The sequence below is a fragment of the Onthophagus taurus genome, chromosome 6 (assembly GCF_036711975.1).
Source record: "Onthophagus taurus isolate NC chromosome 6, IU_Otau_3.0, whole genome shotgun sequence".
NCBI classification, from domain to species: domain Eukaryota; kingdom Metazoa; phylum Arthropoda; class Insecta; order Coleoptera; family Scarabaeidae; genus Onthophagus; species Onthophagus taurus.
In genome coordinates this window covers 8,930,327-8,949,467 of record NC_091971.1, presented here as the reverse complement: position 1 = coordinate 8,949,467, position 19,141 = coordinate 8,930,327, and the positions used below count along the sequence as shown (strand labels likewise).

Here is a 19,141-nt window from a genome sequence, read left to right as displayed (position 1 = left end):
ATTATAGCTATAACGTATATAATTACAGTAATTTAATATTTGGTAATTTTGGAAACTTTTCGTTTACATTATAAATATATGTAACACACTTACCTTTACTCAAACTCTACGAAAGTTCGTAAAACTTTCCTATGATAACTAGAAGAGGGATTTTTGAGTAGTTGGAAGGGTTTAATGAGAGACGTTCAACTAGACAACTTAACGAACAACTTTATTATTCACGTAGACACGTGGTGTGTATGTGAGAGGTATGGTACAAAAGTAAACACTTTTTCCTTAAATATTTCTCTTGATCTAAACACTGCATATGGAATTATATGACTATCAGGTAATTATTGCTGTATAATCTCTTTTTTGGCCATCAATAAGTTATTATTTTTTAACTAAATACTACGACACGACGTTTCATTTTTAATAGTAAATATATCTAAGTAGGTACATTTCTTTAAAATATATTTTGTTAAAAGGAAATCACAAATGTGCTTGATGAATTATGTTCGTTATCGTTAAAACGTGAAATCAGTCCAAATTTGAAGCAACGATTTATATTTATTAATGATATATATGAAGATTATTTAAATATAGATCACAAAAGTATTTTTAAATTCGCTGTCATAATAATAGTAATTATAATATTAATAACGAATGTGTGTAAGTTTGTGCCAACAGAAACCATTCCAAATAGTAATCATTTTTGAACGTGTTTCTATAAATCTTATAATCAAGCTATTTTTGCAATTAAGTAGTAATAAAGTTCTATTGAAAAGTATAAAGGTAAATCGATATTGTGGCACCAAAAATAAACGTTCAGTACTTAACTATTCATTAAGCATTTCGCTCGAATCGACATGATTGACTTTTAATTTGGAGTTGTTTAACTTGATTCATTAACATCGATGGCATCGATTTTATCACGAGATGGATAACCGTATATTCAAAAATTTCAAAAATCACAAATCTCAATAAAAAGTTAATAAACTTTACCACAATTCTTTTCATTCAATGGTTATTGAGATATCGATTCTTAAACTGAAAAGAATTGCGTATTTGATTTATACCAACCATTTATTTAGTTAACGGGAGTTTATCTGGTGGCTGTAAAGCCGCTCCTAAATCAGGTCAAAAGCTAGTTAATTTTATCCTCATATCTGGCCTAACATCTTCCCACACAAAATTTTCTTTTTTGAGAAAAGCGGTCTAAAAAATTTGTTTCGTATGTGGAACATATTAAGATACGACTTCGTACACCAACGTACAAACTTTATTTTAACAATTTGTATAAAAAAAATTCTAAGGAGTTTAAGCCTTGCAAGCAACTGGTCCATTATGTCATATGTTCACTTTTCAGGAAATACTTTGTTAATATATTGAACCGAACTTGAATGCTGGAATGGGATAAAACGTCGATGTGCATGATTACATGACTCAACAGGTTATTTAAATCGCTTCGTTGGAAATCCAAGTACATTTGTGTGGGCAGTTAGCCATTAAAAACAAATTACCAAGAAATCCTGTCCAAACATTGATGGAAAAACGTTCTTGGTATTTGCATAATCAAAAAATGAAATTATTTCAAGAAAATGATAGTTTTACTGTCATTTTGCTAATTTTGCTAACAACACCAACTTTTTAGTGCTGATACACAATTGGACTTTTGTCCAACCCAACCTAACCATCGCCTATTTGGATTTTTTTGCTAGGTACAAAATTCGAGATACCACTAACCGACTAACTCAAAAATTATTTGTAACTCTACTATATTTCAATAAATGGAAAAGTAAGAATATGTTGAGAAGAAATAAAGTTCAATACTGGCTCCTCATATTCTACGTGGTCAAGCAAAAGAAAAATGTCAAGATTCCTTTAGTTTGGCTAAACTAAAGGAATGAGGTTGTGCTTTAAAATCAAAATAATGTTACGAACATCACGAAAACTTTGATGATGAAGTCTCGAAATTTATTCCAACATCTAAAGCTTCGTTATCTGATTCGAACAGTTCCTTGGAAATTCAATCTTTCAAAACTGCATGATTTAGAATTTTAAGTAATCAGGTCTTCAAAACTGCGTTTAATTATGAAGTTATAGTTACTACAACACTGTTGGCGTTTCGAAATTTTTGTTGCAATTTGAGTATCAAGCTTTATTTAGCTTGAAAGCAAGTACGTGGAGAACATGATGGATAAGGAGAACGTTGTGATCAAAAAGGTTTTATGGTGTTGGAAGCTGCTTGCCAACATGCGTTTATCAAGGTATTATCCATTTCTATAAGTCAGAGGTTTTTATGCTTTATTCAAAAACTGTTTAGCGTATGCCATTACAACCCTCTTCAGAAATAAGTTTCGAAACTTTCTGAAGAATTTTGCAACATGGAATCTGGAACGTTAAACAGTGCTGTAATAGATGCAGGGCAAAACCTGAAGATTCTAGTCTTACAATTAGTTCTAACCAATTCCATTATTTTCACGTAATAGATTAAGAAGGGAAGTTATTCTATCAGTTTGTGCTTACAAAATAAGATTTATTATCTCAAAAGATTTACAAATCGGATTGATTATCTGATAACTTAGTAAAAAAATATTACAAAAGGTGATGATTTAAAAATTGATTATTGTTATGATTTAATACATTAAGATAATCTCGTGCATGAGTTCAATCAGTTTCCATGTTGGTGCAACGTTGCGTGCTATCAAGAAATTACGGTAATAAATAATATATTTAATTTATAAGAAAATAACAGTTTTTCAATTTATACAAATGTTGTTACTTTTTAAAATTGATGAGATTCCTGAAATGAAAAAATGTATAATTCTAATTTTGACTGATTTCACGTTTTAATAACAACGTATCGATTGGTATCTTTGGGTTTTCGCTTAGGTAATTAGTTGATTCCAGGGATTGTCAATTGTACATTAAATTCGTAAAAGGAAAACAATTATTATCGTTCCACTAAATTATTGGAACGAAGAACAGATACTGACTTGGCTAGAGTAGGAATAAATACTTAATAATTTATTAAATATTTAAAAATAAATAAATAATACTATTTTTATATACTACCTACAAAGTAACAGGTCTTTCTCACTAGAATAAGTTCTTTTTTGGCTTCGTAAAAAAATAATAAATTAATTAGAAAATTAATTAATTAAATAAAAAACATATACAAAAAGGAAATTAACAGTCGTGATCGTCGTAAGAATCCGACGTTTCTCTAAAAGTACAAGAAGGTGTTCTTGTTACAACGTAAGAAGACTCGGTTGATGGTGTTAACAGCGGCGTTCCCTGTAAACTTATAGCTAACGGAAGGGCAGACGGAGTGCACAAACTGGCGGCGCTCCTGTTTTCGTTTACTGAACGGTACCTTACCGGTCTCGATAATCTGAAACCAAAAAAGACAACAAATGACCCCTACGGTGCAAACACAAACTTCACAAAGTCTCTCAGGTTATTGCCAAAGTGCCCGACCATAATCCAACAACGTTGACTCAATTCGAACGATTTACTTTTAACCTTCGACACACACACGTCGATTTAGCTCTTTCTCCGTCGGTTTTCTCAACGGGAGAGGGGTTTTATGTGGGTAATTTGAGTAAATTTTGCATCCCTTCCGGAAAACTATGTTAGACGTTTATCCCCGACATTTTTTTTGCGACCATAAAATATTGGACGGAGGAAGGAAAAGACCCGAATAATGGATTCAAACACGCCGCGATGCGGGTGGAAAATATCACATTCAGTTTAAAAAAACGCGTTGAAAGTTGAAATTCCTTTGGGGGTATTTTAATTCGTTTGACATTTATTTTGACGATAAATATATTTAGATTCCCAAAATTCCACTTTTTGTCGCATAAATCAAAGTACGCGCGTAGCTCCTGGTCTACTGTTGAGTTATTTCGAAGTTCGGCCAGGGTTCTACGCGCGCCATAAATTAGCCCCTTGACGTCCCATTGATTATGGTGTCATTGCCTCCAAGGTCAAAACGCTCCATTTAGGAACTAATCCAATCAATTATATCTCTTGGAAATTACGTATAACGTGTACAGTAACTTACAAAAGGATCTTAACAATTTCAATTTAAATTAAGGAATTTTAATTTAAATTTTTCTCAACTTACCTTTGACACTTGCATAGTAATAATCGAATAAACGCAGCTCTAAACGTCCTGTTAAATATCGTGTAAATAATCGGATTGATGGTCGAACTAACATAACCCAACCATAAACAGAAGACCTCCACGTGATTTGGTATCTTACACTCGTTTCCGCACGAAGCATTGATAATATTCAATATGAAAAATGGTGACCAGCATAAAACAAAAGTGAAAAATACTAAACCTAATACTTTCGAAGCTTTTTGTTCTGTTGCAACTGCGTTAGCTGCTATATGTTTTCTTCGAACCCTCCCAGCTAACAATCTGAAATTTAATAGAAATAGAATCATTAGAATATTATTAATTATTACTAATAATTAATATTAATGATGGAGGAGAATTGTTGAGTAATTAGTGTTAAAATTCATCGTGGAGACTCCGAATGTTAATGCAATTAGTTCAGACTGACGATCGATGTTAATGAGAGAACGATAATGGGTCCTAGAGCATCGTTTGTGGTTTTCGTTGGGTCACTAAATTTGAGAAGGGAATAAATTATCTATTAAATAAAATTGAAAACTTAATAGCAGTAAAACTTCGATAAAATGGACCCCTAAGCGTATTTAACAAATCAGTATGTTTAAATATAAATGTTAGAGCAGATAGATAGAATCTAATTCGGGGTATTCCCCAAGTTGCTCTATTCCATGTTCATAGATAAACTCGGGGTATTCCCCGAACTGTCTATACGATGTCAATAAATAAATCAAGGACGATTGTTATATATTTGTATTGAACTAAAACTAGAACTAGCACTAACTGTACATATCTTAAGACGACTAAACCCAAATGTTTCTAGTTGTAGGTCTAGTGTTAGTTGTATTGCTAGTGTTAGTTCTAGTTTTAGTTGTTATTCAGCGTTTGATTGTTGTATACGTTTCATTGAAATAAAACTAGAACTACACGACAGGTTTAGCCGTCTTAAGAGACGTTCGGCTAAACCCGAATGATTCTAGTTCTAGGTCTAGTGTTAGCTAGACACTCTCTCTCCCATATTAATCCGTCATATCGAGGTTTAACTGTATTTAAAAAAAGGTTTCCATTTAATTTAAAAATATGAAGTAATAATAAATAAATACAACTGCAAAAATTAAATTGTAATCTCCCTCTTGACATATGTAAACACAGTTTATAGCTTACAGCTGTTGATTCGTCGTTGTGGACGTCGTTTCAGGATTTTCAGGCATCATATCACTAAGACTCGTCGGGTGAGTGAGAGAGAGATCATAGCTATTATTCTGTTCGTATATGCGCCATGAATTTAACCCCTGGATTTGCATAAACCGGGGCTTCCTAGTTATGCCGTGCAAATGGGATATCGTCGAGTGAAAATCGTCGTCCTTTAAAAGATCTCCTACGCGACGGCCGAGAGAAAAAGGATGAAAGAAGAAAAAATAAATAATATGAACGGGAAAACGACTCGAGTGGAACGTTGCCGTGTCCTGGAATTTTGCTTTCCGCACTTTACGGCCCAATAAGCCGTTTCTCGGGAATCACGTGATTTATTAATAAGAGCAGGAAAAGAATACGGAATGGCTTCGTTTTCAAGGAAATGGGTAAAAACTGAATGAGGGACGAAAACCACGAACAGTTAAGGTTGGGAAATTGTCGTGTTTCGTTTCAAATCGATTAATCAGAGAAGCAAGGTTGCGTTATCATCACTTGGTGTGACAGGTTTTGTGTCTTTTAATAAAAAAGATCCCCTTGTTATCTGTATATATCCTTTCAACGCACGACATCAACGATTTAATGCTTCTTCCTTGTAAAGCACTCCAACACTTCTCCCCCCCAAAAAACCACACTCCATTTCAAAACCACCAAATTTCGAAACTACTTATAACTTTATTTAAATTCTTATTTTATGGAGTTCTTTTTTTAATTTAAATTTTTATAACTTTGTGCTTGCGCATCTTCGTTACTCTTTTTCGCCTTCAAGCTACGAGCACTCATCATTGAGGACGTCTCCGTGACGGTATCCTCAAGAGCAACTTACTCACCGTGATATATTCCGCCCTTCGTCGATCTTAAAAGTGCCGAGGTAAACTCGTAATAAGATACCCGTGACGTGACCGCCACCACCTTGACGCTCCTCAACTTTTTTTCGTAACAATGTTATTGTTTTCTTTATAAAACAAAAAAGACTTTTAAACACGTTTAAACCATTAAAACTTTTGAATGATCTTTGAAATAGATTATTTCACAAGTTACACGAAAGTTTATAACTCAGCTAGTTCATTTAAGCCCAATTCATTTATGTTCATTTTCTGGTATAACAAGAAGTGTTGAATAATTCCCTGATCGCTTATCATTCCGGGCAACCGTCCAAGTTGAACACGTACTTACTGCATTGAGAATGCGAATAGAGAGATCTTCAAAAATGTAAGAGGAAAAATATATCCCATTTTTAGGGAAACCGCATCTCGTCGAATCATGAAGAGAAACCCCTAGGTCATACAATTACAACGTCTTCAGGTGGTGTAAAAGCAGTAAAAAGTGACGTAACGACCGCACTTACCTGAAATTCAAATTGCTTGGAACGCTGTTCAATTGCAGTTTGAGCGAGCGCAACCGGAAGTTCCTCGTTTCTTTGGCTATGTTTTCCGGCGTTTGTGTGCTTTTATCCCGGTGTCCCCCACCGATGCCGCCACCACCACCACCACCGGGTGTACTGTTAGCCGCATTTCCTCCGTTCACGTACGATAATTGTGTATGCGAACTACTGATGCGCATCTTATTGGAACCTCTGGAAAATGTATTGTAACAAAGTACTTGGAATTGGGTATTATTTTTGGTAGTATTATCTTTTCCTAAAGCTTTATACGAACGGGGAATTACGGTAAACGATTTTATTACGAATTCTATTTGGCGTGAATCCAAATTCAAACATTTATCTCTGGTTCGTAAAGAGGTTAAAACTTCTAGCAAAAGGGTTAGGTGGATAAATTATGAATGAGCTTAAGTAAGCGGAAAATGTTTTAATTCTAAGGAAATAAATGACTTTGAGGATATCTTAGGTTTATTTGTATTGTGGGTGTTAAAGTGTATTATCGATGCATTTTAGTCGATAGATTTAACATTAACAACCAGATGTGTCTCAATTTTTTAAAATTATTTGGATATTTATTTATTTTATTAGTTCGTTGAGTATTGAAATATTTAATATCGAAAAAGAAAATATTTTTACCTATCTGATACTCCTGCTGTTCTCCATAATGTATGATGAGTGGCAATAGTAGTTGACCTATCGGTTTTCGATGGAAACCGACCACCGAGTCGTCGAAATTGATCGGCTTCTGGATGTTCGGCAGCGAACCGAGCCTTCTTCCTTAACAATTGTACGGTAAGGGCATAGGTTACGACCATTACCACCATCGGAACGTAAAAAGCGACCAACGATCCGAACACAAAAAACAGCCTGTTGTTGATGACACACTGCTCCGGTTCTGGCATGATATTTTTAGGGTTTGTTATACCTGAAAAATAAATTTTGGAGGAATATTAACGATCTGTAAATGTTAACGCTACGTTATCGTCGTTCAACGCGACTACTTTTAACAAAACACTTATTTCTCGAGCCGAATACAAATCGGGTAATTTAACTTGACAAATCAGAACGATTTATCATTTTGAAAATAAGTACAAGTTTGAAATAACGCGGAAAATAAAGTTTACGTAATAGATTATAACATCAAAGAGTTTTTTTTCTTACCTAATACTGTGATGGAACTTGAAACTAACATCGAAAGGAGCCAAACCAAGGCGATTCTGAGTACTACGGTTCGTATGGTGTATCGATGCCTGGTTTTCAAAGGATTACGGATACCCAAATACCGGTCCAGACTTATAAAACACATGTGCATTATTGAGGATGAACAGGCTAAAACATCGCAAGTTACGTAGATGTTGCACCAAACTTCTCCAAACGGCCAATACCCTGAAACGATTGAAACATTAATTATGCAAATAACAATTTTAAACCATCTATTTAATGTAGACCATCACCACAGTTTTAAACAGATTCATTAATAATTCAATATCCCTTTTTATTTTCTTTTTTAGCCTTCTATAAGCGATGAAAACTTAATTATTAACGAACAAAGGCGGCCTTAAGCGAAAAGGTTCAGGAATTCGGTTCGTTTCTTTGTAAACAAGACCTTGATGCTTCTGTTTACAGAGAACCCTCAAAAAAAGTATAATTTTCCCAGCCCGGATTGTCGACAGATTTTTATTATCCTCGTGATAATAAAAGGATAATAAACGTTTATCACGCTTAACCTCGTCTTTTACGACTAACAAACGATTCTTTTTTGAAGTTTCCACGAACCATCCAGTTAAGTTTTACGTTTCATTGGATTTCGATGAAGAAGAGTTCAAATAATCTTAAGAGTTTTCAACTTATTGAGGTGTTAATCCAAATAAACCAGGTTTAGTTTTATTATATAAATTCAAATTATAATATAAATTTTTGAAATAATCGACAATTTTTTCGAATATTGTAATTTTCGCTGATTAAGTTTTAAAAATTCGTATAAAATCCATTTCTTGGAATATGAGTATGAAAATTTTCCAATGTGTTAATAACAGTGTCCTCTTATCAATGAACCAACACGTTTTGAAAAATAACTTTTAGTTTTTGAGAAAATAATATTTAAAGTTTTGATAAAATTTTCGATGTTGCAATTTTCATCGATAATTTTCAAAATTCGCTATAAAACTAATTTCTTGATGGATCCTTGTGGAAATATCACCAATTATTAATTAAAGTATCCTCTTTTTAATGCAACAAGCCGTTTTGAAAAATCACTTTTAGTTCTTTAGAAAAAAAATTTTGAAAAGATCGAATTTTTTCGAATTTTGCAATTCTCGCCGATTAAGTTTTAAAAATTCGTATAAAATCCATTTCTTGGAATATGAGTATGAAAATTTTCCAATGTGTTAATAACAGTGTCCTCTTATCAATGAACCAACACGTTTTGAAAAATAACTTTTAGTTTTTGAGAAAATAATATTTAAAGTTTTGATAAAATTTTCGATGTTGCAATTTTCATCGATAATTTTCAAAATTCGCTATAAAATTGATTTCTTGAAGGATCCTTGTGGAAATATCACCAATTATTAATTAAAGTATCCTCTTTTTAATGCAACAAGCCGTTTTGAAAAATCACTTTTAGTTCTTTAGAAAAAAAATTTTGAAAAGATCGAATTTTTTCGAATTTTGCAATTCTCACCGATTAAGTTTTAAAAATTCGTATAAAATCCATTTCTTGGAATATGAGTATGAAAATTTTCCAATGTGTTAATAACAGTGTCCTCTTATCAATGAACCAACACGTTTTGAAAAATAACTTTTAGTTTTTGAGAAAATAATATTTAAAGTTTTGATAAAATTTTCGATGTTGCAATTTTCATCGATAATTTTCAAAATTCGCTATAAAATTGATTTCTTGAAGGATTCTTGTGGATATATCACCAATTATTAATTAAAGTATCCTCTTTTTAATGCAACAAGCCGTTTTGAAAAATCACTTTTAGTTCTTTAGAAAAAAAATTTTGAAAAGATCGAATTTTTTCGAATTTTGCAATTCTCGCCGATTAAGTTTTAAAAATTCGTATAAAATCCATTTCTTGGAATATGAGTATGAAAATTTTCCAATGTGTTAATAACAGTGTCCTCTTATCAATGAACCAACACGTTTTGAAAAATAACTTTTAGTTTTTGAGAAAACAATATTTGAAGTTTTGATACAATTTTCGATGTTGCAATTTTCATCGCTAATTTTCAAAATTCGCTATAAAATTGATTTCTTGAAGGATCCTTGTGGAAATATCACCAATTATTAATTAAAGTATCCTCTTTTTAATGCAACAAGCCGTTTTGAAAATTCACTTTTAGTTCTTTAGAAATAAATTTTTGAAATGATCGAATTTTTTCGGATTTTGCAATTTTCGCCGATTAAGTTTTAAAAATTCGTATAAAATCCATTTCTTGGAATATGAGTATCTATTATCTATTAACCCACTATCCGTTCCATCACTAGTTGTTATTCACATAGAGCAGCCAGCAAACATTTTGCTAACAAAGTCAATTTCAAATTTATAATCACAAGTGTGTTATAAGATTTATCTAGTTTCATTTTTGATCAATTTCGATTTTATTAGTTTCCATGTCTTTGATGTCCTGGATAGTACTATTCATCATTTGTCGGATTTTTATACCTTCCAAGATATCTACATTAACTTAACGATTTTTGTTATAAATAGAATATCTTTATTTTTAACAAATCTAAAAATAAATACCTACTTAAAGAAAACTAAACTAAAAGCTTAACCCGGATAATTCAAATTGAATGCAACGAAGAAAAAAAAATTCTTATTTCCGGAATAAAATCATCTCGAAGTAATAAAACCAGAACTTTCAGAGTCGTTTATTACCTTTTTCCCGTTAAATAGAAGGAACTGTGAAGGAAATGTTTCTCGCTTATAAATGAAGATGGAATACCGATAAAGAGTCGCTGTTACTTCGAAGGGTTAAGAACAAAATTTTAACTATATTAGACGAGGTGCAACGAGTCCAATTTGGAAGTTATTTCGTTGAGGAAGAAGCTTCAGATTCAATTACCGCACCCGGTCGACCGAAATAAGAAAAAACTAAAGGGGAAAAAGTCTGTTTAATTAGGTTAAGAATTTGCTGATCTGCATTCTAAGCGTTTTAAAATATTCCTATTCCCTCTGGTGAAGTAAATATAATTATCAAAAGGTCGCCGTCCTTAATATTACTATTTGCCACCTGTAATGGTAATTTACACATCAAAGCTGACGTTCACCGTTCAAATTCTAAAATGTAAAAATAAAATTCGCGACACACATCGTTTGTTTTGGACGGTTTCCAATGAAAATTTACTGTTTTCTTTAAATATCACCTCTAGAACCTGTTCGTATAAGCGCTTGGCGTACCAAAGTGTACCCTAAATTACCAAGTTTCCATTAAGGGGAGAAACTCGGAGGACTCTTCCGGGTTAATGGAATACGCGTCAGCTGCAGCTCGACTGATAACAAACAATTGTTAAAATTAAAGCATTCCGTTCCGTCGAAACCGTACCGGTTTTTTTATCTAGTTTTATTTTTGGTTTTCATAATCTAGCGTACGGTCGTTTCGGCGTGAAACTGCATTTAACCATGTGTGTTGTTCTGATCGTCAACATTGTCGCAATGGATAATTGGCGATTGATTAATCGATTCCCAATCGTATTATACTACGCCAAATGACACATTGCAATCGGACAAAGTACAATTCACAAACTAACAAAAAATCTAATAAAAATTATTAATGGTTTTTTTATGTAACAAAATAACAAAATTGTTTAATTCTTATGAACTCCTCATGTATTTATCAGTAGATTTGTGTGCACAATAACATGTTTGGCAGAATTTTTAAATTAATCTATCACTATATTTAACTCTTGAGCATTTTCTCTGAAGATCAGCCCTTACCATAAATAACTTCTTTCAACATATTTTAAAATTAATCTTCATCTCTCAAATGAATCACCATATCACAATATACACTTTAAAGAGATACAAGAAATAATAATTCCTTCGAGTTGCTACTAAAAATGTGGTACTTTAGTAATAATGAAATCCGAAGGGGACAGATTACATAAAATTGAAACAACAATTATGCTAACGAAACAATCGGAGTAGAGGCGCAATGATAATGTTCATAAACCAGCCGCTATTGTCGACTACAATTCAGGAATATCATCAATAGACATATCTGATGAACTGGCGAGTTACAACGCAGTACTTTGAAAATCAATCCAATAGTTCCAGGAAATAACGCTGTGACACTTCTAGGAATAGATGTAGTAAATGATATTCAAAACAGTGAAACAAGAAAATATAGCTATCACCGATTTCAAAAAATACTCAAAATTATTTTGACACCATTTATAAAGTAGCATACGCTAACTCATGTAAGTTGCGTTAAGAACGATGGATTTTTGAAGACTTTAGATGCACTGTTGTCAGTGGAGAAAAATTCTATGATTGGCTGGACGAATAGTAGAATGAGCTGATGTAAAGGTTTTATCATTGAAGTTTCTGAGGAAAATCTCTTATGATTTCTTATTTCCACATCTGGTGCATATTTCGTTCAGTTTTCTCCCGAATTTTTAAAAGATACTAATTCCTGTGAATGGTGGAGTACTAAGTAATAGATTTTTAATATCCGATATCCGGTCGGATTTTAAAAATGGCCGGATATCGGGTAGTTGCCAGATATTCATTCCATCACTAGTCTTGATGTATGTTACAGACCCAGTTGTATTTAGTTATAACAATGACTTGTGGAGAATTAAAATCAAAAACGTCCAAGATATGAACTAAAATCGTCAAACTCTGAAGTTGATCATTAAGTGTATAAATGATTGACAACTATAATGTAAGTAGACTCTTACGCCATTTCCATACAGTGTTCCAATTACTCGATCTAAAATTTATTAGTCAATCACAGGCAGCAATCAAAATGATGTAATGAAACTCTTTAATTAAGAAAATTGAACAAGCACAAAAATGTTAAATCATCAAAAAATCAATTCGGATTTGTTTGGCAAAAAGATTTTTAACACTCATCACTCAGAATACATTTAAAGAGATTATGATTTTAAAATAATACAATATACGAACAGTATAAAGCTGTAAAATTTGTAGCTTTCATTTTATATATTCTTTTTATTTATTCAATTTATTATGTGGGTAAAAACAGCAGGTGAATTTTATGTATACTATGAACGCTTAGTAACGGATTAAATTAAAACTTGATTAAAATACCATCGTGCAAAACAATGTATTCGCGCGCATCAAAATAAACATTGAAAGCGCCGATGCAAAGCTTTGTTACGTGTTGTATACAAAGTTCGTACGGTCGAAAAGCCGCTTGTATACTGCAATTTAACGGTGCGCATAAAAGCAAACCTATTCATAGCCAACATAAAACCATCGCAAGTATACAATGTGGTTCTGTAATTATATAATTTTGAACGAGGCAATACTAAAAAAGTTAACAAACAACATTTTAATTAGTATGTTTGTATTTTATAACTCATTCGATCATCCAACGTTTTCTTGAGTAAACAGTATCGATATCGTATAATTTTCTTAAACGAAAATCAATAGCTTCGGGTTTAATTTGATTGTTATGAAAGGTCGAGGAACTAAAACATATTTGCAAAATGTTGTTTATCGATTTTCTGAAATGTAATCGCCAACGTCGAATGAACGCTTTTGGTAGATAGAAAATGTAAAAAGTAATTTTGTTGGTGACTTTGTCTCGGATGGGCAAGGTATAAAGCCAATTTTGATGTGCAGGAGCGGTAGGTACACAAAGCTTTGTGGTTTATCCGATGAACACGTTAAAATAAAGCACCTACAGTATGCACCTCTACACCACATTTCCCATGCAAGATATAGATTACATAAAAAGTTTAAAATTTAAATTGTTATTTTTAATGTTTTCCTTAATAATTTATGAATTATCTTCTATTGTAGCACTTGATTCGGATGTTAACTCGATCCACAAACTAGAAAAAGATTAAAATCTGGTTGCACTCAATTAAAGCGAATTTACGAGGAACGGCTCCTTGTAAACACGGAGTCTATGGCCGCGAATTTTACGACTCCCGATTAAAGATTTACGCAATTCGATAAAAATACCGCACTGTTTGTACGATCGCGGGCTAAATAGCGTCGAGATCGGTGATTTATCAGGGATGGCGGTGTAAAGAGTTATTCCGGAAAGGGAAACAAAGCGAAGATAAATTGCTAAAAAAACGAGGTCAAAAGCTTCAAAGAATATACTTAACTAATACAGTTTAATTAAAAGTTTTCAAATTGCCGGATTAAAAGAACAACAAAATAAGTAATTATAACTTCATGAATGCTGGTTATTCATCCACTTTCACTGTTAGGTGAGACAATGCTGTTGATGTGGGTGTTTTGTATTTTGCATTCGTTGAAAACGTCGATATCGTTTTAGCTGATGGGCGAAACAGTAGCGAGACTTGTCGCTAGATGATGTATGCCCGGAGTTGGAATACAAAAAAAGATACGCTTCGAATATTGTTTTTGTTCCATTCTTCTTCGACGCGTAGGCATAGGCGTCGACTTGGGAATATGCCAGGTCTACTTCTGGTTGAATAATTTATAATCCACCTCTTACACGCGGATTCGTTACCCATCGTGATAGATGTTCTGATCTTATAACGTTGCAACAACAAGGCGTTGAGACGTTTTCTTGCCTTTCCTTTTTTATTTCGTTTCATTTTTATAATGACAGATTTGACTATCATAAATCTGATACGGAAATAAAAAATCATACAAACTGTTTTCATAAATTCATTTACAATTTTTTACTATCGATGAAAGTATGTTTAATTTTGTGGGAAATACAAGGCTCAAATTAAAAAATTAGAGCCAAAGCAATACCTTGGTAAGCGATGCTAGTGATGCTATAGTATTAGAAATACTTTTTGTAACCATCTTAGCAACTTTATGATGCTTCATATAGTGAGATTTTCAACTATTCGTATGAAACTGATGATATCTTTAGCTAAAGATGACCCACAAAGAACTAACTAGCAACTATATGATGTTAAAAATGTTTTAATGTTAGGAACACCAGAATACCCAAATTTTGTTTATTCGCTGGGAACGCTGAGTAATGGTATTTAACTTTGTGATAAGCTATACGTTGGTATTTTGAATTGTAAGAATGAGAAAACAACCGGAAAAGAAAGATTGTGACAATATAGGTGCTAAAGAGACAAAAAGACCAAAAAGTAAGATAAGTTAAAGTTAATACAAATAAGTACATCATTGTTTCAATCATAATAAGGCAAATAACCTAGCCGTTAAGATATTGAAGCTACAAAACTGAGGCTAAGTACTTCACAATTGACCTAAATCACATTTCTGAAGTTCATTGTATATTTTTTTATATGAAGTAGCTATTCGAACTATTTAAAGTAGTTCGAATTCCTAGTTAACCGAGAAAACACGTCCATAAAGTTCTTATTTAATGTCGTTTATTACATTAAAATAAAGATGTCACTTTTCAAATACGAACACATCAACTTATAAAATAAACGTGTTCCAATTAAAAGTAAATCTTTAATTACTCAGAATTTATAGCAATTTAAACATTACAAGTGTTATATACTTTTTCTCGTAAACGTAATTGGATCGGCCATAATTGAACCTTGGACAACCTGCAGTTAACTTGTGTTAAAGAGGTTAAGGATCTGGGTGTGTGATTTGATAGTACATATACATTTAACCACCATATTTATAAACTTTTCCTATTTTTAATCCGTCGTATATAACTTATTTCACATTGGTTACTGAGTAATCACTTTAATACACTACTATAGATAGAGTGAGATAAGGAAGAGTGTTATGTCCGCTACTGATTATAGTCAGATTGGATGAGATTTTGAGAAGAACAAGAGAAAAGATGAGGTTGCAGGTTTAGCTATGTGTCTTTATCGATGATGTGATGCTGTGTGTTGAGAGGAAGCCTACAAAATAACTTGAAATGTTGGAATAAAAAAGCTGCAAAATTTCGGAGTAAAAATCAGGAAAAACTAACTAGATGGTCATGTCGAATAAAGAAAATGATAAATCTGCAGGTAGAAGGAGTTATTATAACACAAGCTAGTATATTCTTCGGCAGTCTAATTTTAGAAAATAGCACAAATTTCATCTAAATCATATCTATTAATTTATTTTATTCCGTTTTGAAATAGCACTTTTAGTTTTCAAGTAAATAATGTTTAAGCTCAACCTACACATTTATCACTTAACAAGGTTAACATGTTTTTCAAAAATTTTATATATAATCTCTGTCTTAGATATCTTTAAGAAACCTTCACGATTTATAAAATTATTTTTTGGATTTAAATTCTAATTAAATTCTTGATGTCACCAAATAAATTCCTTCCGAAACCGATACTTCCGACCTTTTCGAAAGTTCTCGATGGTTACACGTCGTTCGGTTACAGATTCGACCTTCGTTTTAGATAACCGAATACGGCTTACCATACATTATCTTCCATGTCCATGCCTCTTCTATTAGAGCTTAAACAAAGCTTTACTCTAAGTTTGTGGCTTTGCATTAACAGCTTTTGAGGGGACGACCTCGAATTATTATTAATGGAAATGTACCGCTTCAAAATTAGGCAATGTTTAATAACATATTATCGTATTTTAAACAAGGTTAAACTCGCTAAAGTGGTTCCAATATCATTTCTAAATAAAATAAATAATATAAATTTTTAAGATGTTTTAAGATTAAATAAATCTTGGGTATAAGCAATTTGTAACTTAACAAGTTTTCAGTGAAAATTTTTCGTTTCTGAAACTTAGCCAACAATGAAAATTTATTACCGGCGCCACCAGCTTGAATTTTTTCTTGAAACCCGCACTTTAACAACCGGATATCGCGTCAAGTTTATTTCATTTCGATTTATTACTGGGAGAATATTGAAATTTAAATTTAACCCAAACTCACTTGAGAAACTTTTCCGTTTACTTTTTGCTTTCATTTTTTTTTTATATTAATAAGTTGAAATCTCGTAGGAAATTCTATCTTTAGAAAATCGTGCCTTAATTGGTACGAAAATACCAACGTCGAAGTCGAAAGATTTCGTTGTCTTAATGGCGAAGGAGATCGATTTCGTGGATTGTTAATCCCGAGACAAACTTTTCGGGTTCGTTTTGAAACAAAAATAGGATTCGACGCGAACGGAATCGTAAAGTGCGGATAGCGCCAAATCGCATAAATCATGAATTCCGAAAGGATCAGCAGCTAAGAGCCTTCCAAAGACTTTGCCACGTTTCCGTAATGGTTGGTAACAGGTGTAGAAATCATTTCGCGAAATAAGGATGTTAAATTTCAATTTAAAACTTTCCTGCATAATAAAATTTTTTCGATATTTGAATACATTTTTCATTTAAAAAAAAAGGGGATAAAATTAAAAAGCCGTCTTTTACAAAAAATATAAAATAATTAGGTTTGATGAATAGACGGTGTAAATTAACTGTTGAATTTTATAGAGCCATATAAAAACAACAAAAAAATTGAAAATAAAAATAGTTGTGCTGAATAACACACCGAATTAATACAGAGAGAAAAAATACATGGTATATATGTACGTCGATTTGTACTTTTAGTTTAAAGAGGTGTTTTTTTGGATGTATATTTTTTTTAACTTTTTTTCGGTACTCTTGTTTATGAAACCGTTTCACGAATATTGGCAATTTGTGAAAAGTTAAAATAACACGAAAAAGATTTTTTCTCCATTCTTATTTTAGTGCTTACATTTTTTTTTAAATGCATTAAAACCTCGATATAACAGACTGTCAGTATATTTAAATATAAATGTTAGCGCTAAAACTGGAACTAACACTAGACCTAGAACTAGAGAACTTGGTCTAGTGTTAGTTCTGGATTTAGTTGTAATTCAGTGTTAGATTGTTTTATATTTTTCATTGATCTAAAAGTAGAACTAACACTAGACCAAGAACTAGAAACATTCGGGTTTAGCCGTACGTCTCTTAACACGGCTAAAGTCGAATGATTCTAGTTCTAAGTGTAGTGTTAGTTTTAATGGTAGTGTTAGTTCTTGTTTTAGTTGTAATTCAGTGTTAGATTGTTATATATTTTTCATTGAACTAAAACTAGAACTAACACTAAACCTAGAATTAAAAAGTTTCAGCCGTACGTTTTCAGACGCACGCAAATTGAAAATGATTTTGGATGATTTACTTTAATTAATTCGTATACATCAATTTAATACAGTACTCTATTTTGGGAGGAAATTTTATGGATGGTACAAAGTCCATAAAGTTGCGATCAACATCCACCTAACAATTATTTATTTTAGTAATAGATTTAGATTATAAACTTAATTCAAATGTAATTACAACTCGACTATTTTTAAAGTATTACATTTAAGTACTTACATTTATGTAGGTATACAACAATATTGAATAAGCCTACAGTAAATCTAACCAAATATAATCACAAGTGTAATTACGTGTACTATAGCCAACAAAGCAGCATAAGGACATTGTATTCGATCTGATATGGCATATTTAATCTCAGATTCTATTCATTGCGAAATTCGCCATTTCGAGCGAAAGAGAGACGAGCATCGTATCCACCAGGCTTATTTATTTTCCTTTCACTATGAGGTGCACGCGAAATTTATTTCTAAAGTGTTTGCTCGTCGTCGATTCCTCGCGGCTGATGATATTGAATAATGCCCTTCTCTTCTTCTTCACAGCGCGAATGAAACTTTTGAAGGGTACCTTTCTTTTTGTCATCCCAAAACATTTTTTGCTCATTAACCACCAAACCATCCGTACTCATCCGTACTTTTTTACTAACTAAATAAGTGGGTTTGATATAAAAAACGTTTTGCAATAAAACCGGTCGAAGGTCACGTCATTTGGGATTTTGTTCGTTGTCGTCTTTTTCTTATTCTTCCGCTCCTTTAGTTCGCGTTCGCAATTTTCCAGATTTCGGAGGTTTCGGGAACCCCGCTGAATACCTTAGCAGCAACGCCTGATGGAACGCCATCTATTCGAGAGTTTGTGTGTTTAAGGGTTTCGCCTTGGTGGGTTTGCTCTGCATAGGTAGAACCGAGTGCCTAAAGTGCCTTTCGACCGGAGCGGATTACTTCAGATTACCTGTTATTTTTTTCACCCGGTACCCTTAAGATGTGAATCATTTATTTAAAAGAATTTGAAATTTTTTTAAGATAAAATCTTGAATAAGAAATCGTTCAAAGTATACAACCACATTTAAATTTTACTTTGCGACATAAAAGTATGTTCTCAAGAAAAATGCATTTTAGAGACTACTTGTGTGAAACTCGTGTATGTAAAGTACCCACAACGGTAGGATAATTTCGAATAATAAACGGTCCAGGGATA

General features: G+C 32.5%; 2 protein-coding genes across 2 annotated transcripts in view; one reads left to right on the top strand and one right to left on the bottom strand.

Moving 5' to 3' along the window:
* Positions 1-19,141, top strand: part of LOC111427851 (26S proteasome non-ATPase regulatory subunit 1-like) — a 112,226-nt gene that overhangs the window by 64,681 nt on the left and 28,404 nt on the right. The window lies entirely within an intron of this gene.
* The window catches only part of LOC111427853 (5-hydroxytryptamine receptor 2A), a 36,498-nt gene continuing 17,547 nt past the window's right edge, over positions 191-19,141 (bottom strand). The window contains exons 3-7 of the mRNA XM_023063195.2: positions 7,857-8,081; positions 7,332-7,620; positions 6,663-6,890; positions 4,112-4,411; positions 191-3,376 (exon numbers count right to left, since the gene is read on the bottom strand). Of these exons, the coding sequence (XP_022918963.1) occupies positions 3,172-3,376; positions 4,112-4,411; positions 6,663-6,890; positions 7,332-7,620; positions 7,857-8,081 (1,247 nt within the window). The 3' untranslated portion in view covers positions 191-3,171. The remainder of the gene's footprint in view (positions 3,377-4,111; positions 4,412-6,662; positions 6,891-7,331; positions 7,621-7,856; positions 8,082-19,141) is intronic.